Source organism: Haliotis cracherodii, unplaced genomic scaffold (genome assembly GCF_022045235.1).
Source record: "Haliotis cracherodii isolate W230 unplaced genomic scaffold, xgHalCrac1.p SCAF_4, whole genome shotgun sequence".
Lineage (NCBI taxonomy): Eukaryota > Metazoa > Mollusca > Gastropoda > Lepetellida > Haliotidae > Haliotis > Haliotis cracherodii.
Window position 1 is genome coordinate 37,207,805 of NW_027266297.1, and position 23,158 is coordinate 37,230,962.

The 23,158-nt window shown below is 37.9% G+C and overlaps 1 protein-coding gene across 8 annotated transcripts in view; it reads left to right on the plus strand.

The window, feature by feature from the left end:
• Positions 1-20,224, plus strand: part of LOC139478190 (kelch-like ECH-associated protein 1) — a 59,608-nt gene extending 39,384 nt beyond the window's left edge. For 5 of the 8 annotated variants that reach the window (XM_071260556.1, XM_071260558.1, XM_071260557.1 and 2 more), the window contains 4 exons: positions 12,990-14,295; positions 14,770-14,975; positions 15,793-15,969; positions 17,797-20,224. In XM_071260556.1, the coding sequence (XP_071116657.1) occupies positions 12,990-14,295; positions 14,770-14,975; positions 15,793-15,969; positions 17,797-17,933 (1,826 nt within the window). In that variant the 3' untranslated portion in view covers positions 17,934-20,224. Of the gene's footprint in view, positions 1-2,405; positions 2,778-6,177; positions 6,387-9,928; positions 10,070-12,989; positions 14,296-14,769; positions 14,976-15,792; positions 15,970-17,796 lie in introns of those variants that run through there. The other 3 variants (XM_071260555.1, XM_071260559.1, XM_071260561.1) reach the window with 3 other exon arrangements.
• The last annotated feature ends 2,934 nt before the right edge of the window (positions 20,225-23,158 follow it).

The window sequence follows — 23,158 nt, forward strand, 5'->3', positions numbered from 1 at the left end:
GGACTTCAGCAACCCATGCTTAATGTAAGAGGTGACTAACTGGATCAGGCGATCAGGCGATCAGGCTCAGTTACATGGTAGATGCATGTCATCGTATCCAATCTGTGTAGATCGATGCTCGAGATGCCAATCACTGGATTATCTGGTCCAGACTAGATTATTTACAGACCACCATCATATTGTTGAAATATTGCTGAGTGCGGCATTAAACAACAAACAAACAAGTTTTGTTGTTTAACGCCACACTCAGAAATATTCCAGCTATGTGATGGTGGTCTGTAAATAATCGAGTCTGGCCCTGATAATTTAGTAATTGACATCTCGAGAATCGATCCACGCATTTGAGATCGATGACATGCATCAACCATGTCAAGAGAGCCTGACCACCCAATCCCTATAGTCGCCTCTTATGATGGCAGGCATGGGTTGCTGAAGACCTATTCTACCCCGGATCTTCACGGGTCACAAACAAAACTATGGATGTTAGTATTCAATTTTTTTCAAGTTGCTACATCACTACCACAACAGGAATTACATCTCTATCTGAAGAAATATCCATTCATACAAGACATTTGATCTAAGAGTTAGAAGCATTACTTATTTTCAACACGATTTAGCTTGTAAATTACTTTGCCCCAAGTGAAAATGCTATTCTGAGACAGTATTGTAGCAGAGTCATCCTGATTTGCCACTAGTTGTCACAGATAGGTGTTGATGCAGACAAGGTAGATGTCATGGCCTACAGGTGGCGCTCCATCATCATGTACACTAATCTCATGTCAAATTAAGAAGAATGATTGAGATTTAGCTTTATCATGTTTATCACCAGTGTAACTTTCATAGGAAGTGTCAAGTTTAATGTGCAGGATTGGGTTAGCTAGATTTGTATTCTTTTTATTTGCGTTCAGTTGATCTATATTTTCTAAACCTTTATTTGATGTTGTAATGAATGGAACTATGTTTTTTAGAAGAAAAAAATGCATTTAATATTTTTTTTCATTTTTGTGTATTCACATTTTGCATTGAATATTAAATATATTTTTTTAACTTTTCATTCAACACTACTTTTAATTTTTGTGTTTGTCAGTCTTTCAGTGTTTGGGCTGTATGGGCTATATAAAATAAAAAAATAAAAAAATTCTTATGCTTATTGCATTGCAAGTTATTCATTTGTTATATACACACGCTTCCTGTTTCAGTACAGCATACCCTGTGAAATACAAATGTATCAGGGTGTGCTTTGGTTACCTTTCTGTACTTTTATGGGTGAAAAGTTAATAAGATTTGTACCTTTGGTCTACATAAGGTTTATTTTCACCAAGTCATGCTGAATCGGTGACGTGATATAGTATTAACAGTTGTGTATTTCAAGGCTGTCTGGGGGTCAACTGGTGACAGGGTGGGTGTGCGCTCAAATCCGGGTTTTGTCGTCAGCCTCATACCTACATTTTAGCACAATCATCATGAGCTGTTGTCAATCTGAACACGTCAACTAGGTGTTTGGGTGATTGTAGCTTTCCTCCAAAGAATAATGTCTCACCAATCCTTGCAGATAGCAAACCCGCGGGTGCAGCCTAGGTTTCTTCTCGTGTATTTATAGTGCATTGTCAGTGTGGTATATAATAAGATGCAATATTTTGTTTCTTCGGCAAATAGTTTTGAATGGTTCTCCCTATTTAGTATCACTACGATTCTGCAAGTTCTGTGACCGTGTTATTTCATGCATAAGATTGTCAAATCAGAATCGATGAATAAGATGAATGAGAAGTGTCTATCAGTGAATATCATTTTTATATTTTTGTCACATTTTGAGCTCCAAGACATAGCAGGTCTATTTTGGATAACTGAATGTTTAAATTCTGACCTGTTAACCTGTATCTCACAGCCATAAGTAAAATGTTATTTCATTTCAAATGGAACTGTAGTACTCTACTTTTGATAGGGAAATTTTAATCTTTCCGTGATACAGAAAACTGACTCTCATAATATGCAAGTGTATGTGTAAATACCATGACGTTGGACTATCTCTATAAAAAGTGGAGTAGTATAAAATTATTTGTATCCACTTTTGAATAATTAAAGATACAGTGGCATCGCTATTAATAATACAGCCCACACAAGCACCAATAATCCATTGTTCGTACTAAGACAGTTCAGATTGTGCACGTCATTAAGAACAATATTAATTATCGACTTTTGATCTGGGATAAAACCACCTTGAGGAAGACACATCCCTGTTAGCTCCATGCACGATACCTGCCTATTCGACAGTGTCTGATAACAAATGCGTGATCAGTCAAGTGAAAAAAGTGATCAGGTAAACCCTGGGCTGTGGCTGGATGACTCGGCAGTTTGGTTTGATTGATAACCTGGCCGGTTATTGCTGCAGGATGACTGGCACATATTTCACACAGATAGTTAAATGTTAGGTACTTAGTCGGTATGCTGATGGCACAGCAGAAGGGGTTGACGAAGAACGTGAAGATTTTCTTCATATAGGAAATATTTCAGACGAGGAATTCTTTTATTCAGGAACTATAGGAGGTGTATTCATTTTGGTTCGGGCTGCTAGACGTGGTAAATAAATTGGTATTGCCAGTTTGACGACAGTTCAAGATCTCTACTATATTTCATAGTTTGTGGTAGTGCATGGTATTTGTCTGGATTTGGTGCTGAGTGTTATGAATCCACAACTATGAGATTAGATCCTGATCCTGTCAAATGGTGTGGTGCAAATGTGCCGATTCCTCAGTGTTGTTGGAGCACAGATGAAAAAGGTTAGTAATGTGGGAAAATTAGCTGACCTCATCGTATAATCCTTGTTTTATTATAACTCTTTTGTACAAACAATCAGTGTTTCATATAAGTATAGTTTTAAGGATAATGTGTACTTTTAAATTTGTTTAGGTAATATCAAATAAAATCCTTGTTTCATTATTTTTTTGACAAGTTATAGTGTAACTATTTTGTACAAACAATCAGAAAGTGTTTCAAATTGGTATTGTTTTATAGGATAATGTTTACTTGTTAATGACTTGTGGTCATATCAAATATTCCGATATGATTACCAATGACAGCCATCCCTAGGTGACTCAAATGACAAGCATTAGCGGAAAGTGATTATCAGTGTGTCATGTCATTGGTGATTGGCTGATTCCTCGCTATATATACACATGTATAACCTAACTGTACTAATCTCGTGACGTACTCTTTGGTGATTTGTGTTAATGAAACAATTACATTATTTATGACAGGTCAATTTTTAAGATTGTGTATTGTGTGTAAAGACTGGGTTCATTGCTCTTGTCTGGAGTGCTCATTGCGGAAGGTGGGATGTCCGTATTCACTGACTAACGTCAGGTAGTACGCACATGGGTGTGGTAGGTACATTGCCACTTGTCCACCCACTTGACTGTATAGACTGTAACACCATCTTGACTCCTTGTAACAATCTTACTTGAGTTAGATTCAATAAACTTATATTTATTCAAATGGTTTACAGTTGATCATTGACAGGAGTTTGGGTATGCTCAAAATCGTCTTGTTATTTATACATGTTCTACAATTTGAATATTAATCAATGTATATATGTATTTTTATTTATATCTGACTTAATTTGCTAAGTTAATGGCAAAAAATAAATCTGTGCAAGTTATAGGCCCCCCCCTCAAAACCTTACTTCCTGGTAGTTCGTTTTCAGAAGGTGTTGTTTTTTTCTTCCTTTTTTAAAAATATTTTTTATTTATTTTTTAATTTTATTTTTAAAATAAATTCAGTTTCCAGTGAATTACCTATACTTATTTAAATGAACAAACAGAAATATTGTAGATAAATGTTTACAGCTGTGTTGAGAATAAATGCTTTGAATCAACAAGATAAGTTACTAATGGAAACAGTAGTACCTCCTGGGTTCACTACTGGTACATTGCTGTACAATATTGATTTCTATCGGGGTATAACAAAATGTTATACCCAACATCATCATCTGCATTTTGCTGTTCCCTTATTTCTTTCAATCAGTATATTTGTAAAAAACAAACTGTACTTGACACTTCAGCCTTTAGTCAGTCAGTGCCAGTGGTTTAACAGGTGATGTTGACATGACAAAGGTGAAGTGTTCTAACCTATGGGGGTCAGTCACCGAGTGCTCTTTATTTTGGGTCAGATTCTACACATTGTATATTGCCAACACCCACTCTGGTATGACGGTGTTATGTAGAAGTAGAAGGTTAGTTCTCTCACTAGTAGCTGCTGATGGAGCCACATTCTAAGGACTAGATGTCCTGTTTGGAGACTGCCAGCGAGTTGGGTTTGCCAATGTTGCAGCTACATTGTGGTAGGAAGCAGTTTGGATATTGTATAATTTTATTACTTATTCAATCTGTGCGAAACATTTGAGACTACTTTACCAAACTTGACTCTTACTAGACTCTTACTGTTACACAGTGGTAGAAAGTAACGCTTTCAGTCCACTAGTCCTTATAATGAAAACATATAGCAAAACCCTTAAAAATGGCAAATTTCTACTAGTCCTTATGATACCTTAACTATTGGGCAGTTTGGACCACAGGATTAGTGCCAATTTCTAACACTACTCTTAGCATACGTTTCAGTAGAATCAGGTGTTGTTATGTGGACTGTTTCAGCTGAGCTTATTAGACCGAACAAAAATTGATTAGACTCTTACTTCAGACCAAAGTCGCAGTCTTTATTTAGTGGGTTAAGAAGTTTATTTTTAAGGAATCATTTTTGCTCATGAAGTGTTAATTTCAGGGTTGATGTCTGGGTGTCATGCTTACAGAATTGAAAAATGCTTTTTCCATTAACATCTATTACGGGTGGTCAAGATTATTCTTTTAATTCTGTTACCATTTTGGCAGGTAGGTGTATTTACTGTGAGTAATTTTATAGGTAAATAATTAGCCTTTTCATAAAATCAGGAACAGATTTTGGTGTTTACATGAACATGCATGTTCCATTCTGGAAATGATAAGGCTGCATGTTGGCATGCTGTTGATGTTTGCTGTTAACTGCATTAGAAATTCGCACTAGTCCTGTACAGGTAGTCCTTGCCAAACTGCCCAATAGTCTCAGGACATTACAGGTGTGACAAGTATGACAGGTGTAGGCATAATCAACAGAATGGGTTAGACCTAACTGCGTATTTTCAACAGGACCAAATGATCCTCACAGTATTTGTAATAACCAGAGTTAATAGTTCAGACAGAGGTCTGCTGTTGTCGTGTGTGGTTTAGGCGAGGACATAACCCACATAAGCCGTGTTACGCAGAGTGTAAGTATCAAGTCCACACTGTTCAGTCATGCACCACTGACCTCGCCCATAATGTAAGGCAATGCATGAACGTAATCTATGTGAAGCATCACACTTTCCCATCATCCATACTGGTAGGGGTGACACAGTCCTCATCATGTCAGTGCAAATAAACTACCAAATGGGACATTCTTTCAGCTTGGGTGGATTTTAAAGCCTTAGAAAATAGAATTATGAGTACTGTATTCGACATAATAAGCGCCCTGCTCTAATAAGTGCCCACGGCTACATTTGCTGATATATTGGCTAGTGAACAATCCCAATAAGCACCCCTTCAGATTGATCAATGTACGCAAGACTTATTTATTCGTGTATAATACGCACTCGTGTGTTATATGCACCCTTAATTATGGGCAATTAAATTCTGGAAAAATATATCTGTCGTATATAAACATTCAGGCTGTCAGCATAAACCATGAAATTTGTCTTTCCGCTCTGTTTTTTTGTTGTTGTTTTTCACCAAATTAATAATCTAATAAGGGCCCCCTTTTTCTAAATTTGAGAGCCCTTGACGGTTATTACGTGGAATACGGTATGTGATTTCAAACGATGCGCCATAGGTAGTGCCGATTAATAACCATCACTTTGTCCACCCAACCAATATATGGACATAGGGAACCATTTTGATAGAGAATTACACTTTTATCACCTCCTTGACAATACGAAATGTCTCTCTTTAGTTCTCAGCTATTAAACCTGCTAGAAAAGTTGCGACTTTTCATTTTTTCCACCTGTGTGCTACTTGTTCAGCTTGACTGAAATTGAATGAGCGGTGTAGGTAGGAAAGCCATGTGACTATTGATGTGGCAGTCAGTAGGTATATTTGAGATCTGCACACTGTGCCCATTCAGGGGAACAAAAGATCAGGTTGGATTAAGTGTATTGTGAGCCACATTGACGTAAGAGACCATTTCAACCAATATATTTTGAGGGGTGTCGTGAAGATGATGGGACTAGAAATAGGGATGGATGACAAAGATCGGGAGGATGTCTTAATGTTGGATATGTCCCTAGGATTCACATTTTTGGATTTTTGTCTTCCATACGATGTAAGGTCAGTGTTTAGTTTGTGATGACTTAAACTAAAACATTTAACGAGAATGAGAACTATAGATTTGTGGTATTGAAAATGGTGTTTAGGATGATGGTTATGAAAGCATGTGTGATTCGCATTTTGGAGTTGTTGCTGTGTGATTTCAGTGTTGAGAACATGTGGTCGACGTTACTGTCACTGAAATGTTATTTTGTTTTCTACTTTTTTCCTAGGTGTTCTGTCTCTTTTGAGTCTTTGTTGTGTTTAACATGTGAGATGACAGATAGACTTTTGGGAATATCAGTTTTTGAGGTTACGGGACGGGGCGTGGAGGATGGGGTTTGGTTTTGTGCTTCTGTGACACTGAAACTTGTATGTTAAAGTTACGTTGTTGTTGGTTGCTATTGTTGTTGATCTTTGAACGTTGTATTACTGAAGTACTGTCGAAATGCTAGAAAATTCTTTCTGGCTTCATTTATTGAATACAAATAATAAAGCTATGAAAATAGCATATATCAAAATAACACAAGTCTACCTAATATAGCCTATCCTAACTGATACAGTGACACTTTTACAGGTGACGCTATGACAAACTGTGTTATCATGCATGTATGAAACGGCCTATAGCCTGTGGTATTTACGTAACACCAGCCCCGAGTCATGACCTCACACCGGCCCGTCCATTCGCAGACTACATTATTATGATTAAGGCTGCAACAAAAGCACTATGAGGCCAATACGATTCGTATCACGAAGGTAACGAATACAAATATTAATTCACGAATACAATAACAAGTCGGCAGCTGATGTATTATTTGTTATTCAGTGAAACAATAACAACATTAATTATTTTACATGGTTTGTAAATTATTAATATATTATAGATTTATATACTGCACTTCTCTAGGTACTAGTATCTGCTCAAATGCAACGATGACCAGTTGCCATAATACTGTCATATTATATAGTTTAAGAGTGTTGTCTTTTGAAGAAATCTATGCATATAATATGTTCTTATCGATATTTTTATGTAAATGCACATGCTTTCATATACATACATATTCGATTCTAGTGGCCACAAATAACGAATTCAATTCATGAATGGATACGGTTCGATTCACCGAATACTCGTGTGAATCCTAACAGCCCTAATTATGATGAGTACAAACTCGCATGTCCATATTTCTATAGTCCGTTTCCTACTTTCCTCATTGGACATGAATCTGAACTTGCTGTTTCTGCTTGAATTTTTCTCCTGTACAATTGTCGATAGGACTTCCTGTGACTGAAATACTTCAAACCACAGGTAGGTAGATCAGTAGTTACTTGATGTTTCAATAGCAGCAGTCTATCTTGTTTTAACGGGAGGGGGGCATTTTTCTAACATTTTCAACAGCACTATAATACAACTGGAACTACAATCAGTCTTTCAAAGCATTACGTTCATATTGCTGGAAGTAAAGACAGTCTTATGGAATATTGTATTCCTATTTCCGTGGGAGACAAGGAGACACTCTCTCAGTGTTTTGATTGCAGCACTTCTTCTTTTTTTATTTCCCATGTAATAAATAACACCTGGCCATATTTGTAGAGTCCCTCGTAACATTATGTTCAGCTGTAAGTTATGAGGTCAGTCGACAATAAACTAGGGACTCACATACTCAGAAGAAATGAACAGGATATGTTACAGAAACAAGTTATCTATAACCTATAACCATTTAAGGTGGTGATTGTAAGCCACTTGTTGACAAAGAATCCCACTCTATGGAGGCTCAGAATGTAAGGTAGTCACACAAAGTGAAAGTCTGTTCTTCACATTAGGACGAAACTAACTATGAATTCCCCCCTTGTACAAAGTAAAGACAAAGCTAACTATGAATTCCCCCCTTGTACAAAGTAAAGACAAAGCTAACTGTTAATTCCCCCTTGTACAAAGTACATTCAAAACAAAATGGTGGGCAGACAGACAAGTAGTTACTCTTGGATTTTGACCAGTGGAATGAATCTAACATTTTCTGTCAGATACACATCTCAAATTATAGCTATCTTTATTTATGGCTTTTTGAAAACAGTTATTTCTATTGTAAGTTATACAGTTTAACCAGGGGCAGTTTGTCAAAGATCCTGGATGTCATTTTAGATAGTTGAAGTTCCTGTTTTTCAGCCTTAAGATCTTATCTTGTATCTCCTGAAATACTGTCTTTCTAAAGACAATTATCTATTTATGATCACTCGGCTATAACAGCTATATTTGCAATTGCTTTTTGCAAAGGAATTTGATTCTATTTTCAGAGGGGTTTTTTTGTTAAAGGATAAAAGGATGATTCAAAGATAATTTGTCACTTTTTGTTTTCATGCTCTTAGACCTATACTAAAAATTATAGATATGTTCAAATAATAGAAGTCAAGGGACCCTTGTCTTAACCCTAATGTTAAAATCTAAAGATTTACAGAAAATCTGGATGAATTAATAACAGAACCTCAAGAACTCTGGACATCCCTTAATTTCTAACACTGCAAGTGGAATTATGAACTGAAAATAATATCTGATTCCACACAAGGTTTGTGTCAAGTTAACATTGAGTAAACATTCCCCAATGGGACACTAACCCCAGGTCCAAGAGGTCAGTTGGTCAAGGCCTCTGAGACATGGTTGAGTGTTGCAGGACAAGTCACCTGATACATCAATATCTGTCCTTGTCAGAGAAATATGTCTATTGAATATAAGAGCCTGCTGTGGAGGCTGTCAAGTTAGAACACCGTTGTCATGTTCATTTGTTTATGTGTTTACAGGTCTAGTTGACAACTGAATATGATGTACAGGGTTATTCTATTTTACTTTCTTTCTAAAAGAATTGTTGGTGGGCTAGTGTTATATTTATAACAAATGTTATATATGTAAGAACTGAATTGTGATAAAAACAGTTATAGAAACTAACAGTTTTAGTCCACTAGTCCTTATAGTGATAACATATAGTGAAAGCCTTAAAAATGGCAAATTTCTACTAGTCCTTAGGATACCTTAACTATTGGGCAGTTTGGCAAGGACTACAGCACTAGCGCTAATTTTTAATGCTGACAAAGGTACTGTTGATTTTGTAAGATGTGAATGTTAAATAAAATAATTTGTATTAGACAACATGGACAGGTTAAAAAAATATATTAAATATTAAAATATATGACTTTATTGTTCTTTTGTTGGTAACAAGGCTTGTAGGGGATAGGCATCACAAGGAATCATCTTTACCCCTCTATACTGCTTCACTCAGCCAGGAAATAAGAAAGGGTGTCCAATTTTAGGCACCTGAATGTTAAGGTCAGGCTGTCTGATAGACAACAGCAGAAGGCCAGGGACTGAAGCCAGTGGTTATGATAGGTAGCCACTGTCAAAGGCCATGCGCTAGTGAACTGTTAACCCACTTTATCATTACACATACTGATGTCGTTACAGACTCGGACTCAAGTGACACTTGAAGTGAGTCAAGCCTTTGTGATCCGGGTTTAGGGATCGTTCAGAAAATATAATAGTTTGATACTTGCATGTATGCTTCGGGGAAAGACGTGACTGAACATTACGGCCGAGTGACTTCTGAAGGTTGACAGAGATTTGGGCTGTCTACGTGCCTTATCTCTCCTTTTATTGTGATAGGATGTGCTTGCTAACTGTGACTAAAGACATTTGTCTGTTGCCTAGCGTGACGAAGGTATTTACACATTTTTTAATTTGTGAATAGTTTTAATTTGACTCCGTTTTATGTGAGGTAACTTCTAAAATAAGTATAATTGTGCTGCTGTGATAAGGACGGAATGTATGTTTAGACTGGGGGTTAAATGTTGAGGGGTAGGCAGTATTTCTGAAACTTATCAACTATGTGATGAAATGTATCGGGATGTTGAAATATATACAAATGTCAGATGTGAGAAATTTTACTGATATCATGCTGTACTTACAGCACTTGCAGGTCAATCTAGAAATATATCTATGTGTGTTATCTTTCGTTATACATTTTGGTTTGAAAGTTATTTCATTTTTCTCCTTCCTGGGTGATGAGTAGTTTATGACAAGGTGTAACAAGATCACATGGAGAATGTGTGAGGAAAGCTCGAGGTGATCCAGGTCTCAGATGTTTACCTACTTTGGTGAAACCCACAAGCATGGTGCGGACAAACCTAGTAACATAATCGAGTCAACCCGGGATTCAAACCCACGATCATAGATTTCTGACGTGCTCCAGATGCAACTTTGCAACGCCTTAGACAACTTGGCCACCTGTGCCCCCTTTAATAGAAACACCTGTTATGAGCATGGCTTCCATTTAATACTTTGTTGATTTCTCTTACATTGATTAATATAATTATCAAGCCTTAAAGATGGTTCACTACTATTGCAATACAATCGCAATAGTGAAAATAGCTCCAATACTGAGCCCTACAGCTACTTCTACAGCCTCTAATAACATGTGGGGCGGTCGGGTAGCCTAGTGGTTAAAGCGTTCGCTCGTCACGCCGAAGACCCGGGTTCGATTCCCGACATGGGTACAATGTGTGAAGCCCATTTCTAGTGTCCCCCGCCGTGATATTGCTGGAATATTGCTAAAAGCGGCGTAAAACCATACTCACTCACTCACTCATTCACTCTAATAACATGTCTCTTTCTTCATGACTGTGTGAGTGTTTGTATGCTCCTGGCGCAGAATAACTAATAATTATTTGCAGTACTGTCAGATTTTTTGGAAGTCATAACTGTATTTGTCCCTGCAGTTACGTATTTTTTTACCGACATTTTTATCTGGCCATGTATCACAATATTAATAGCAAATATCACAATAATCGTTATATACAATCAATACTGTTTTGGAAAGATTTCACGGTTCTGTACGTCATCCATTGTCAATATACGGATGATGGGACGTAGTGTATACAAGACCCTGCAGTGTCAAACGTCATCCAGCATCAATAAAGATGAAGTACTATAGCGATACAAGCTTTGAAGTATTCACAATGTATACTACTCAAAATAAGGAAGGACCACCAGATTCTTTCATGTTACTATAGTTAATCTGTCATCACATGGGTGTTCTTTAACTTCTTTTGTGCAGTATCAGTCATGACCTGTACATCTTTGTATAACATTGTCTTGTTCTATTGTCAGGAACATGTTTCAAATAGGGGGGTTAGCATTGAAATCCTTAAGATAAGCTTCAAACCTAGAATGTGACAGTTGTTGCTGTTTGTTAAGCATGTAAAGCGTGTGTCCTGTGACTAAAGCAAACTGCTAGGGTTTACCTGTCTACCAGGTGTCGAAATCCGTTATTCTCATGATCAGGTACAAACGATATTACTTCCTTAAGCATGTCTAAAAATAGAGTCACATAAATAGCTTAGTGTCATGTACGTTTGAAAGAAAATGACAGTGCACAATTCTGTTTCTTCCGTCTGTTCTTTTGACTACATGTACTTTTTGTCTGATATTTGTGTAGGTGTATACTTCAATCATCTGAGCTTGGGTAGTGGTGAAGGTAAATTATTGCTCTGTTGACCAATTATCCGAATATCTACTGACTTTTGTCGTTGTGTGACTGAGGTATGGGTTAGTGTGTCCTGTATAGGGCAAGACTGCATCATTAGGATGAAATGTGGGGCAGTCAATATTCTTTGAACTGCTTCATGAAGAATGTATATATTATATTGGACAGGTTTGTGAATTGAGGAAATGAAGTGTCTTGTTTAATATGACTATAGCTTGTGTATGTAATGAGAATTGTCACATCGTATGTGACTTCTGTTTTTAGCTTATTGAGACATGTTGTCATCTTTTCTTGCTATTCTGACATTATAAGATAGACACAAGGTTGTCCTTGCTTGACAACGGTATGAGGATCTATACCGAAACATCGCTTTTCACAGTATTAAAGAAGTTGTTATCCATAAAATTATGTCTATCTTGTCATCCGTCAACTTCTAAGCAATGCCTATCAAACAATTTATTCTGACATTGGTGGAATGTGGTAGGTTTAAATGGAATCAGCCATGTCGTGCTTAATATGTGATGTGTGTAATGTCAGCAATGCAGTCTGTGCCAAAAACATGGGAGTCTACTAGCCTGAACTTGGCTCTTGGCATCGTTTTCAGTACAATTTTGTGTTAATATGTGTACTATTATAAGCTGGGCTTACTAGACCAATTGACCTGTGAAGATCCGGGGTAGAATAGGTCTTCAGGAGCCCATGCTTGCCGTAAAGGGCGACTATGCTTGTCGTAAAGGGCGACTAACGGGATTGGTGGTCAGGCTCACTGACTTGGTTGATACATGTCATCGATCCCAATTGCGTGGATCGATGCTCATGATATTAATCACTTGATTGTCTGGTCCAGACTCGATTATTTACAGACTGCCGTCATATAGCTGGAATATTGCTGAGTGCGGTGTTAAACAACCAACTAACTAGACCAATCAGAATTTTACTCGCCTGGGACTAGTGGCTTAAGTCTCAGTTTTGTAATGTAAACGTTCATGAGTTACTCACTGAATTCAGAACGAATTTTACAAAGTCACAAATTTCTCAAGTTCTGTTAAGTTACATAACTTGTCCTCAAACTAATTCCATTCATTATTTATTCCAGGTCAAGATGACGCTAATTCTAAGAATCTTCAACAAGCAGCTCAGCCACTTGTAGAAGGGAGCAAGAGTAAGAAGATCAAAATGGCGGCATCTATACCTTCATCATGCTACCGTCCGAAGCCACAGATCACAGACACCCCGCCGGACGGCAGTATGAACTTTACAATTATGAAGCACCCGAAAGAGGCGTTAGAAATTATGAGCATCCTCCGCCGGACTAAGAAATTATGTGATGTAACACTAATTGTCGGAGAAGAGAAGCTAATGGCTCATAAAATAGTGTTAGCTGCGGCTAGCCCGTATTTCCGTGCCATGTTTACTGGCGGAATGAGGGAGGAGGAAATGTCGTCTATTCCGCTGCATGGTATATCGCCATGTACGCTAGCTGTTCTTGTAGAGTTTGCATATACTGCTGAAATACACATCAACGAAATGAACGTTTGTTATCTTCTTCCAGCCGCCACCATGTTTCAGATGACACATGTCGTTGAGGCTTGTAGTGTTTTCCTTGAGCATCAGCTCGACCCTAGTAACTGTATTGGTATTGCTGACTTTGCAAGCGAACATGGCTGTCCAGAGCTTGAAACGAAAGCAAGAACATATATCTACAAACACTTCTGTGAAGTTATCAAGTGTGACGAATTCCTCATGCTGAGTCCTTGCCAAATGATAATGCTCATCAAGCAAGATGAATTGAATATCCGCTGTGAGTCTGAAGTGTTCCAGGCAGTGATTCGATGGGTAGAATCAGACACGGAAAAACGTCTCGGCAAGTTGGAAAGTCTCTTAGCGGCAGTGAGGGTTCAGTTCCTGTCTCCATGTTTCTTAGAACAACAGCTCAAAGACTGTCATATTCTCAAAAAGATGCCGCAATGTCTACAGACCCTCAATGATAAACTTCGAAAGCTCAAACTTCATGAAAAATGTCCCGAAAAGCCTCGATTACCTTGTGCTCCACTTGTTATCTTTTGTGCTGGTGGTTATCTTCGACAGTCCCTAAGTAATTTTGAGTGCTATAACCCAAAGTCAAATCAATGGCATCGTCTTCCCGACTTGCCAACCCCTCGGAGCGGACTCAGCGCGTGTTTAGTTCGGGGAGCTCTGTACGTGGTTGGAGGGAGGAACAACTCCCCTGATGGCAACATGGACTCCAACACGTTAGACATGTATGACCCCATGAGGAATGTGTGGACACCACGGTCACCGATGACTGTCCCCAGGAATCGTGTGGGTGTAGGAGTGATTGATGGAATGATCTACGCAGTTGGAGGCTCTCAAGGACAAACTCACCATAAGTCTGCTGAAAAGTAAGTACATCGATTAAAAATATACTACTCAAAAGAAGTTAAAGAACACCCAATTCTGCATTGGTGTTACAGATTAACTGTAGTAATATGAAAGAATTGGCTGTTCTTTAACTTCTTTTGAGTAGTATGTGAATATGAAACACTTTTGTTCGGGGTATTTTATTGTAGGACTCGGCATTACGATATTAGTATTGACTGCAACTTTAAAAGTCATTGACTTATTTTGGACAATGTGTTAATAAAAATTAAAAGACAAATACAACCATTTAAATGCAGCATGCTATTATACCACAGATTTGAAGCAAAAATATTGTTTTCGTAATAATACAATAACACTACAAGAATAGTTGTCTCATATATTCTGAAGATCATTTGCAAAAGATTTCTGTTCATTCTTCACTGCACCAACAGTTTTATTTCCATCAAGAATGTCAAAAACATCCTCAAATTAAATTTTAAATCGTCTTTTTTTAGATATGACCCTGAATTAGACTGCTGGACAATGGTATCGACCATGTCCACTAACCGTATTGGTGTGGGATGTGCAGTGGTCAACCGGCTGCTGTTTGCAGTTGGGGGATATGATGGACAAAATCGCCTGAAGAACGTGGAATGTTATGACCCTGAAAAGGATGAGTGGCATTTTGTGGCCCCGATGAATACCATGAGAAGTGGAGCTGGTGAGTGGTGGATATTTTACATGTGTCCAAAAACGCTATTTTGCTTATCAATATACTGTCAATGCTGTGGGAATTATAGATCACTAGTACCTCATGCTTGTTATAAGTGTAGACTGAAATGGGTACCGGTTCTTATGGGGTGGTCAGGCTCTGATTGTAGTGTTGTAGTATCCTAATGACATGGGACATTGTTCAGGGTATTGACCACTACTTGGCCTGGCCCAGACTCACTTGTTTGTAGGTCGTTGTGTTGTAGCCAGAATATTGCTGATACTGCTGTAAAAACATATCAATATAAATATTAAAATACACCATGAAAATTCTGGAGTCAAAATTATCCTTAGTACCTTTACACTAACACTGGCCCGCTAGTCCGAGTCTAGTATTTTTTCTGAAGGATCAGTCAAATTAAACAAATGGTGGTCTTGTGGTCTAGTGTTATTTTGGGGACAAAGTAATTTAAGTTTGTATGACTTTTAAAATCAGCGATAGATCGAGTCTAAACTCTAAGCATCATTGTGTCTACTAGAGATCCAAAAGGACCAATACATTTTTTTTTGGTTCTGGCTCTTTGGACCACTGACAACTTTTGGTCAGTATCAAGCACTGCAGTACCCCATGTTTGTTTGAAAAACCAACAATGATCGCTTTGTGACCTTCCTCATTGCTGTCATGCACCAACACCAGGGATTCTCAAGCTATCAATTAGCAGTTTGTCTGCTCTCGTCTTGATCAATTCTGCTGTGTATTAATGTCATTATGTTGACTACCATGGAACAACTTTCTCTTACGGATCAATATGTCGTCCCTGTTGCAGGTGTTATCGCTATGGACTGCTACGTGTATGCTGTGGGTGGGTACGACAGCACCTGTCAGCTGAGGTCTGTGGAGCGGTACCACACAGAAAACAACACATGGGAGTTTGTGTCCCCCATGAACAGCCCGCGGAGTGCTCTCAGTGTGGCCGTCATCAACGACAGACTCTATGCTCTAGGTAACTGCAGACCTTGGTGTTATGTAGTTGAGGATTAATTAGGGATGGAAATTAACCAAGAAAGTCTACTATCCCGATTAGTGATAACATATAGCAATATCCCCAAAATGTTTAACAAAACTTGTCCAGGCTTGTGGGCTAGTGCTAATTTCTGTGTATGAGATGCAGGACATGTGTGTGAGATTCAGGACATGTGTGTGAGATGCAGGACGTGTGTGAGTTGCAGGACATGTGTGTAAGATTCAGGACATGTGTGTGAGATGCAGGACATGTGTGTCAGATTCAGGACATGTGTGTGAGATGCAGGACATGTGTGAGTTGCAGGACGTATGTGAGTTGCAGGACATGTGTGTAAGATTCAGGACATGTGTGTGAGATGCAGGACATGTGTGTCAGATTCAGGACATGTGTGTGAGATGCAGGACATCTGTGAGTTGCAGGACATGTGTGTGAGATTCAGGACATGTGTGTGAGATGCAGGACGTGTGTGAGTTGCAGGACATGTGTGTAAGATTCAGGACATGTGTGTGAGATGCAGGACATGTGTGAGTTGCAGGACATGTGTGTAAGATTCAGGACATGTGTGTGAGATGCAGGACGTGTGTGAAATGCAGGACATGTGTGTGAGATGCAGGACGTGTGTGAGATGCAGGACATATGTGAGATGCAGGACATGTGTGTGAGATTCAGGACATGTGTGTGAGATTCAGGACATGTTTGTAAGATTCAGGACATGTGAGTGAGATGCAGGACGTGTGAGTTGCAGGACATGTGTGTGAGATGCAGGACATGTGTGTGAGATGCAGGACGTGTGTGAGATGCAGGACATGTGTGTGAGGTGCAGGTTGTGTGTGAAATGCAGGACATGTGTGTGAGATGCAGGACGTGTGTGTGATGCAGGACATGTGTGTGAGATTCAGGACATGTGTGTCAGATGCAGGACGTGTGTGAGATGCAGGACATGTGTGTGAGGTGCAGGATGTGTGTGTGAACAAGATTCCAGAAACAAAGAATCTGTCCCCTCGCTACGCAAAAATTGTCATGTAACCAGTGTCATTCAAATAATACAGTATTTGTATATTCACGCCCATCTTGCAATAACTTTTTCTCTCCTCTGGCCCTCATGTATGGTTTACATACAACTATGTGTAACATACATATTATCTACAATATGATAATGATACATGTACTCACTAGTAAGCAAGCAAGCAAGCAAGCACTGGGGTATAAAGATAGACAAGGGGAGGTAACTCATGCAGGTCCAATTGACAAGGCAACTTCATGCCATGCCCCCAGAGGTGTCTGTGGGTTGTATACAGGGTTTTATTTTTGAGTGCAACAGTTGTTCTGATGTTATCTGTGTTTTACTATGTTGACCATTGATTAATGAATGAATTTTATTTAGAATTCCCTCCATAGATGAAACAGAATTATAATAAATACATGAGAATATTGATAGAAATTTGGAATAATATTTGGATTTGGAGTAAATGTAACTTAACCTTATCTGAAGTCCAGATCAGTTGTCTGTCCATTGTCCACTGTTTCAGTGTATTTCTAGCCTATATCTTTCGACTTGTTTTGTTTATGGCTGTAAAGATACAGGTTGGTCTTCAGCAACCCATGCTTGTCATAGGAGGCGACCAACGGTATTGGGTGGTCAGGCTTGCTGACTTGGTCGATGCATGTCATCATATCCCAATTGCATGGATATATGCTCATGATGTCAATCATTGGTTTGTCTGATTTAGACTATTATTTACAGGCTGCCATCTTTGTTTGTTAATGTAACCTTTAACTTTAATTCAATGTACCATTTATTTTCAGGTGGCTATGATGGCAATGATTTCCTGTCAACTGTTGAATGTTACAACCCTGACACTGACCAGTGGAATGAGGTGACAAACATGACATGTGGCCGCAGTGGACATGGGGTGGCCGTTGGTGCCGAGCCCAGTTTGTAGTGATTGCAGTCAGTCACCCCTCCTGACCACACCACCACCGCCGCCACTGCCACCACCACCACCGCCACCACCACAACCGCCACTACCACCGCCACCACCGCCACCATGCTATAAGACAGATGAAGTATTGCAGGACCACCCAAGTGGAAACATGTTGTCTTGAAGATAGTATCATGTGCACTCTCAAGAATGTACCATCGATGGACAGATTGAATTTTCAGCTCTTCCTTAACGGGGTCAACTCATTAAGGCCATGTGTTTCCCAAGGAAGAGCTTTCAGTCAACATCTTCATGATGAGAAATATGTCACTATTGATAAGAAACATGTCATAATTGATCAAGTTCTTCAGATTATTCAATGAAACTGTGACTGTTTCTTTAAATCATTGAATTGGTGATTATTACAATTATCAAACAGGTGATAGCAGATGCAATCATGTTTTATCTAATGGACAAGCAGCTGTACGGTATGCACTTTGGAAAGATGCTACGTGGAATGTGTAACCATGGAGACAGTTACAAGATTGAAGAATTAGGAGACTGGTGGCGGATTGAGTTTGGTAGTGGTCAGGGTTGTGGTCCAATATCAAGCTCCCCACACCGTATTTACCATATCACTGCTCCATAGGGCCAGCATACTATTTGTCATACAACTATTGCAAAGACATTCTATATTGTTGATCTGGCAAGAGATATCATATATTGTACTTCTATCAACTGGTGGATTTCTGTGTGTTGATATGGGTATATAATATTCTCGGGTTTTTATACCAGAAGAGGTGAATTTGGACAAGCATTGCTATTGAAACAGCTTTCATCATGATCAACTTTGGCGTTGAAACAACAGTTGGACAAGCATTGCTATTGAAACAGCTTTCATCATGATCAACTTTGGTGTTGAAACAACAGTGTAGGGTTGTGACTAATTCGGATCTATCATAACAAGAAAAGAACCCGATATCAACTAAACGCTACATTGTTGAGAGAAGGGCCAGGATTGTGCAACTATTTGAAGTTGGATTTATTCCGGGATGGTTTCTGGCCATGCAAAGGATTGTCTTTCATTGATATACCTCAGTTCCTGGTATTAATGCTGTATCAATACTGACAGTACTTACAATTCCATGTTGAGTTCTGTGATGTGTGAGATTTGAGTGTTGCCTGTGGTATGTTTGTGGAGGGGTGGTATGTTTGTGGAGGGGTGGTAGTGATGCTCGCTATGTTCACGGTGTTGTGATAGAAGACAAGATCTTATCAGCTACTGTGTAGCATAGGTACTCTATAGCATTCATGTTTTCAGTATAAGCCCGCGGTTACGAAATGTCTTCTTGACTCAAATTTGGTAAATCTTAATAAGGTCTTAATGGTTTGGGTTGCTAAGGGAGCTGTGATTTGGAATTGTTTCCCTCAGTTGAGTTTAAAAATATCAAATTTATTAGTTCAGTTCTACAAAATGGCTATTGATGGGGTGTAATGAATTACGAGTCAGGATGCAAGCAGAATAGGATGCTAGGTTACAATACAAATACAGTTTATTACATATACACTGGTACAGAGTGACGGGGACCTTGTCAACATGGGAACCACATTTGTTAAACATAATGCATGTGTCATAATCAGGGCACAGGTACTGTGTCAGTGTACTTGTGAGAAGTTACGTCCCTATCTTAATGCAGTGGGCAAAAGTAATCATGAAAGTTAAGGGGTCTTGTTATAGCCCTAAAATAAGAGGTTATATTTCTAGGGGCTCCCAAGATACTTCAGGAGAAGACACTGAGGATCCCAGAACCACCCACAATTTTAAAGACATGTTTCTGTCATATCAGAGTTGCCTGGACATCTAAATCTTGGGCATGAATATCACTAAGATTGGTGTAAAATATATTAGGGTGGTTCAGATTATGACAATCTTTTCATACCAACAATTTTACAGCATATTTCATAACTACCTAGTGGGGGCACGGGTGGCCCAGTCGTCTAAGGCGCCGTGATTCGCTGTGCAGAGTTGCGTCCCTTAGGCACGCCAGAAACCTATGATTGTGGGTTTGAATCCCGGTTCGCCCCGATTATGTTTCTAGGTTTGTCAGCACCATACCCGTGCTCGTGGGTTTCACAGAAGTGGTAAACGTCCGAGACCTGCTTCACTTCGGGCTTTCCTCCCACATTAAGTTGACACGCCGTGATATAACTGGAATACTGTTAAAAGCGGCGTAAAACCCAACTCACTCACTCACTCTCATAGCTACCTAGAAACATGACTTTAGCCCTATAGTTTGGTTATATTTAATTAATGAAAACAAAATTGCAATAAACCAACCCTATTTTTGTATTAATTTCATCAGAACTACTCCTCTTATGTTTTAGGCATTAAGTCATTGTCTTTTTCATAATGTTACATGATATAAATGGAATATGTTGTTATGCCAGTTTAAACATGATGTGACCACCTCCTATGTTTGGTTGAATTGTCTCAGTTTCATATCAGGGTTGTTATGATTTGTGTTTTGACCGTTTTGTTTATTTCGTTAATCTCGTTTCAGTTTCTCCATCATTCTTTTGTTTTTTGTTGATATTTTGGAACAAAAGAGTGGCTGATGAAACAAATCTTCTTTTTTGATTTAGTTAATTATCTTTCCTCAGAATCAGACCCTTTTGTTTCGTTTGTGAAGAATATAAAAACAATCCTGTTCTCTCTAAGACTGCAATATTTGTTCTTACAACTTTTTATGTCTTCACATTATTATATGAAAAGGGTTTGGAAACTGAGTGAGATTTCCATCTTGGCCGATAATGAACGAACATCGGGCTTTTGAGATTTTTCCCTCATGTAAAACATTGATGTCTTGTCATAATTCTAAATAAGCTTTATAGAGTAAAGATATATTGAAGGTGTGAGTAAGAAAGTATCTAACAGTGTATTTCATTATCACTATTTAAACCATATGTCAGTACTCTATATATGAATGGCATCATTTACCATTATTGTTGAAAAAAAAGCAAATAAATAATTATTTCCATTTTCTTAAGATATTTTACCTTTTTAATCAGCTTGATAATCTTTATGTAGATCAAATTATTCAAGCCAGAATTGCAATAAAAAGAGATTGTATTCTTTCACGTAACGGCAAATTTACTTGGTCATCCAAGTTTCAACCTGAATGAAACAGTGTTTGTGTTTTAGGGAAGGAAATAATGTTTGATATTATAACATCCTGAATCAGTTTCAATATAAAGTTGATGCAAGTAAAGGTTGAATGATGTCACTTTACAGCGATAAAAAATGACAGTTTTAGTCCACTAGTCCTTATTATTATAACATGTAGCAAAACCCTTAATAATAGCATGTTTCTACTAGTCCTTATGATACCATAACTATTGGGCAGTTTGACAAGGACTACAGGACTAGTGCCAATTTCTAACGCTGCATCATGACTTGTTTACAAAGTTTTAGCATTCTGTTGATAAGTCCTCTTTCAACCTGTATGCCATTCTTCTTCTCCTGACCATGGCTAGTCATTCAACAACATTTTCACTTTAACCAACTTGAAATCAAAATTTGTCACAAACAATCCATTGTGTATCTAGTAAGTTCATTGTAGTAGTCATTTATGAAAAATATATGTCACTGAAACATATTTATATGAATGATATACTATTTATAAATATGTGTCCTTTTCTTTTGATGTAAATCTTACATTTTAGCAGGCAGTAATTTACATATATCACTGACCTTGATAAAACTTCTTTTTTCTTAAAGAATAAAGGAGAAAAATCATATACAGTGATGTATATCTCTGACATTCTCCCATAAACTTTATTTCAAACCGGTGAATGACAATAATGAACTGTCGTAACATGTTTTTGGCGAATAATTATTAATGACATTGCGAGCCTTGTATTGTGGAGAGTTCTCCTGTTCTTGTCCAAAGTTACTGATTGTCATTTGTAAATGTGCAGATGTCGGTGATTCTAAGCACTGAATCGGAAATGTAGTCTGAAAATATTCAAAACTTGATATCAGTAGATTTAACATCAATGTCACAAACAACTCTGAAACAGGTGCTCCCTGCTCTATGCACAAATGGGGCTCGTGTCAATAGTCCAGAAGGATATGCTATTTTTCGATAATAGTTATCGTAAATGTTGATTGAAGCTGACGCATGTTGACTTTGTACTTGGTCACACAAAGCTATCAAGTCCTTTTGACGTATTGATAATGGACAATTATTTAACGTTTTGGCATATGTTAAGAATCATTTCTTATTAGCTGTGTTTATATATTTTGTCACTTCGTTTACCAACGTTTCAAATTTCTTTAAGAAAATATCCAAAGATGCAAATTTTTATGTATAAGATGTTCATGAAATAATTTTGTCTGTTTCTTGTTTTGGAGAGATAGAAAAAAGATGTCAATGTAACTACGCCGAAGACCTAGTTTCTGAACTTCCACTATTGTACTCTGGAACTGTTGTCATCAAATCTTTTCCATGCCTGTACTACTTTCCTTTCACTAGTCTCTAAACATTAAAAATATATTGAAACCCTTCCAAAAGAATCAGCAAAATTACAAACCAATATATTAATTGATTAAGTGTTCCATTTATAATTGTCAGTAAGAACAATCAAATTATCATTATTCAATTATCAGTTGTTTATATCATCGGTTTATTCCTACCATCAACTTATTACTATACACAACATTTGTGTTATAAAAAAAATAATCATTTAAACCTAAGATGGCATATTTGTCTCTTCTCCATGGTTAACAATTGGAGGAGTGAGAGGTCAGTAAAAATGTTTTCAGTTTCTTTTAGACTATTGGATGAAGTTAGGTGTCTAATTGATACATATGTTCCATGTTTTGTAATTGTTGTGTATTACCTGTTGTTAGTTGTTGTCTGAGAAAATGTCTCCTGTCCATTGTATATAATTAATATCATGCGCTGAGATACGGCAGAATGCTGCATAGCCTTCTAGCAGTACCTTCAGACAATTACTGATCATTTATTATCTATTGATGCAATTGATATTAAAATATCTGCATCGTACCTGGTTGTTTTGTTATATTTTTTTGTTGCATTATGAATATCTCACAGTTCCTACCTGACCTTGATAAAGAGTGGAATAAGTTCACAGCTTCAAGATGCCATTACAGATTCCCAACAAAGTGAGTGAGTGAGTGAGTGAGTTTTACACTGCTTTTAGCAATATTCCATCAATATCAC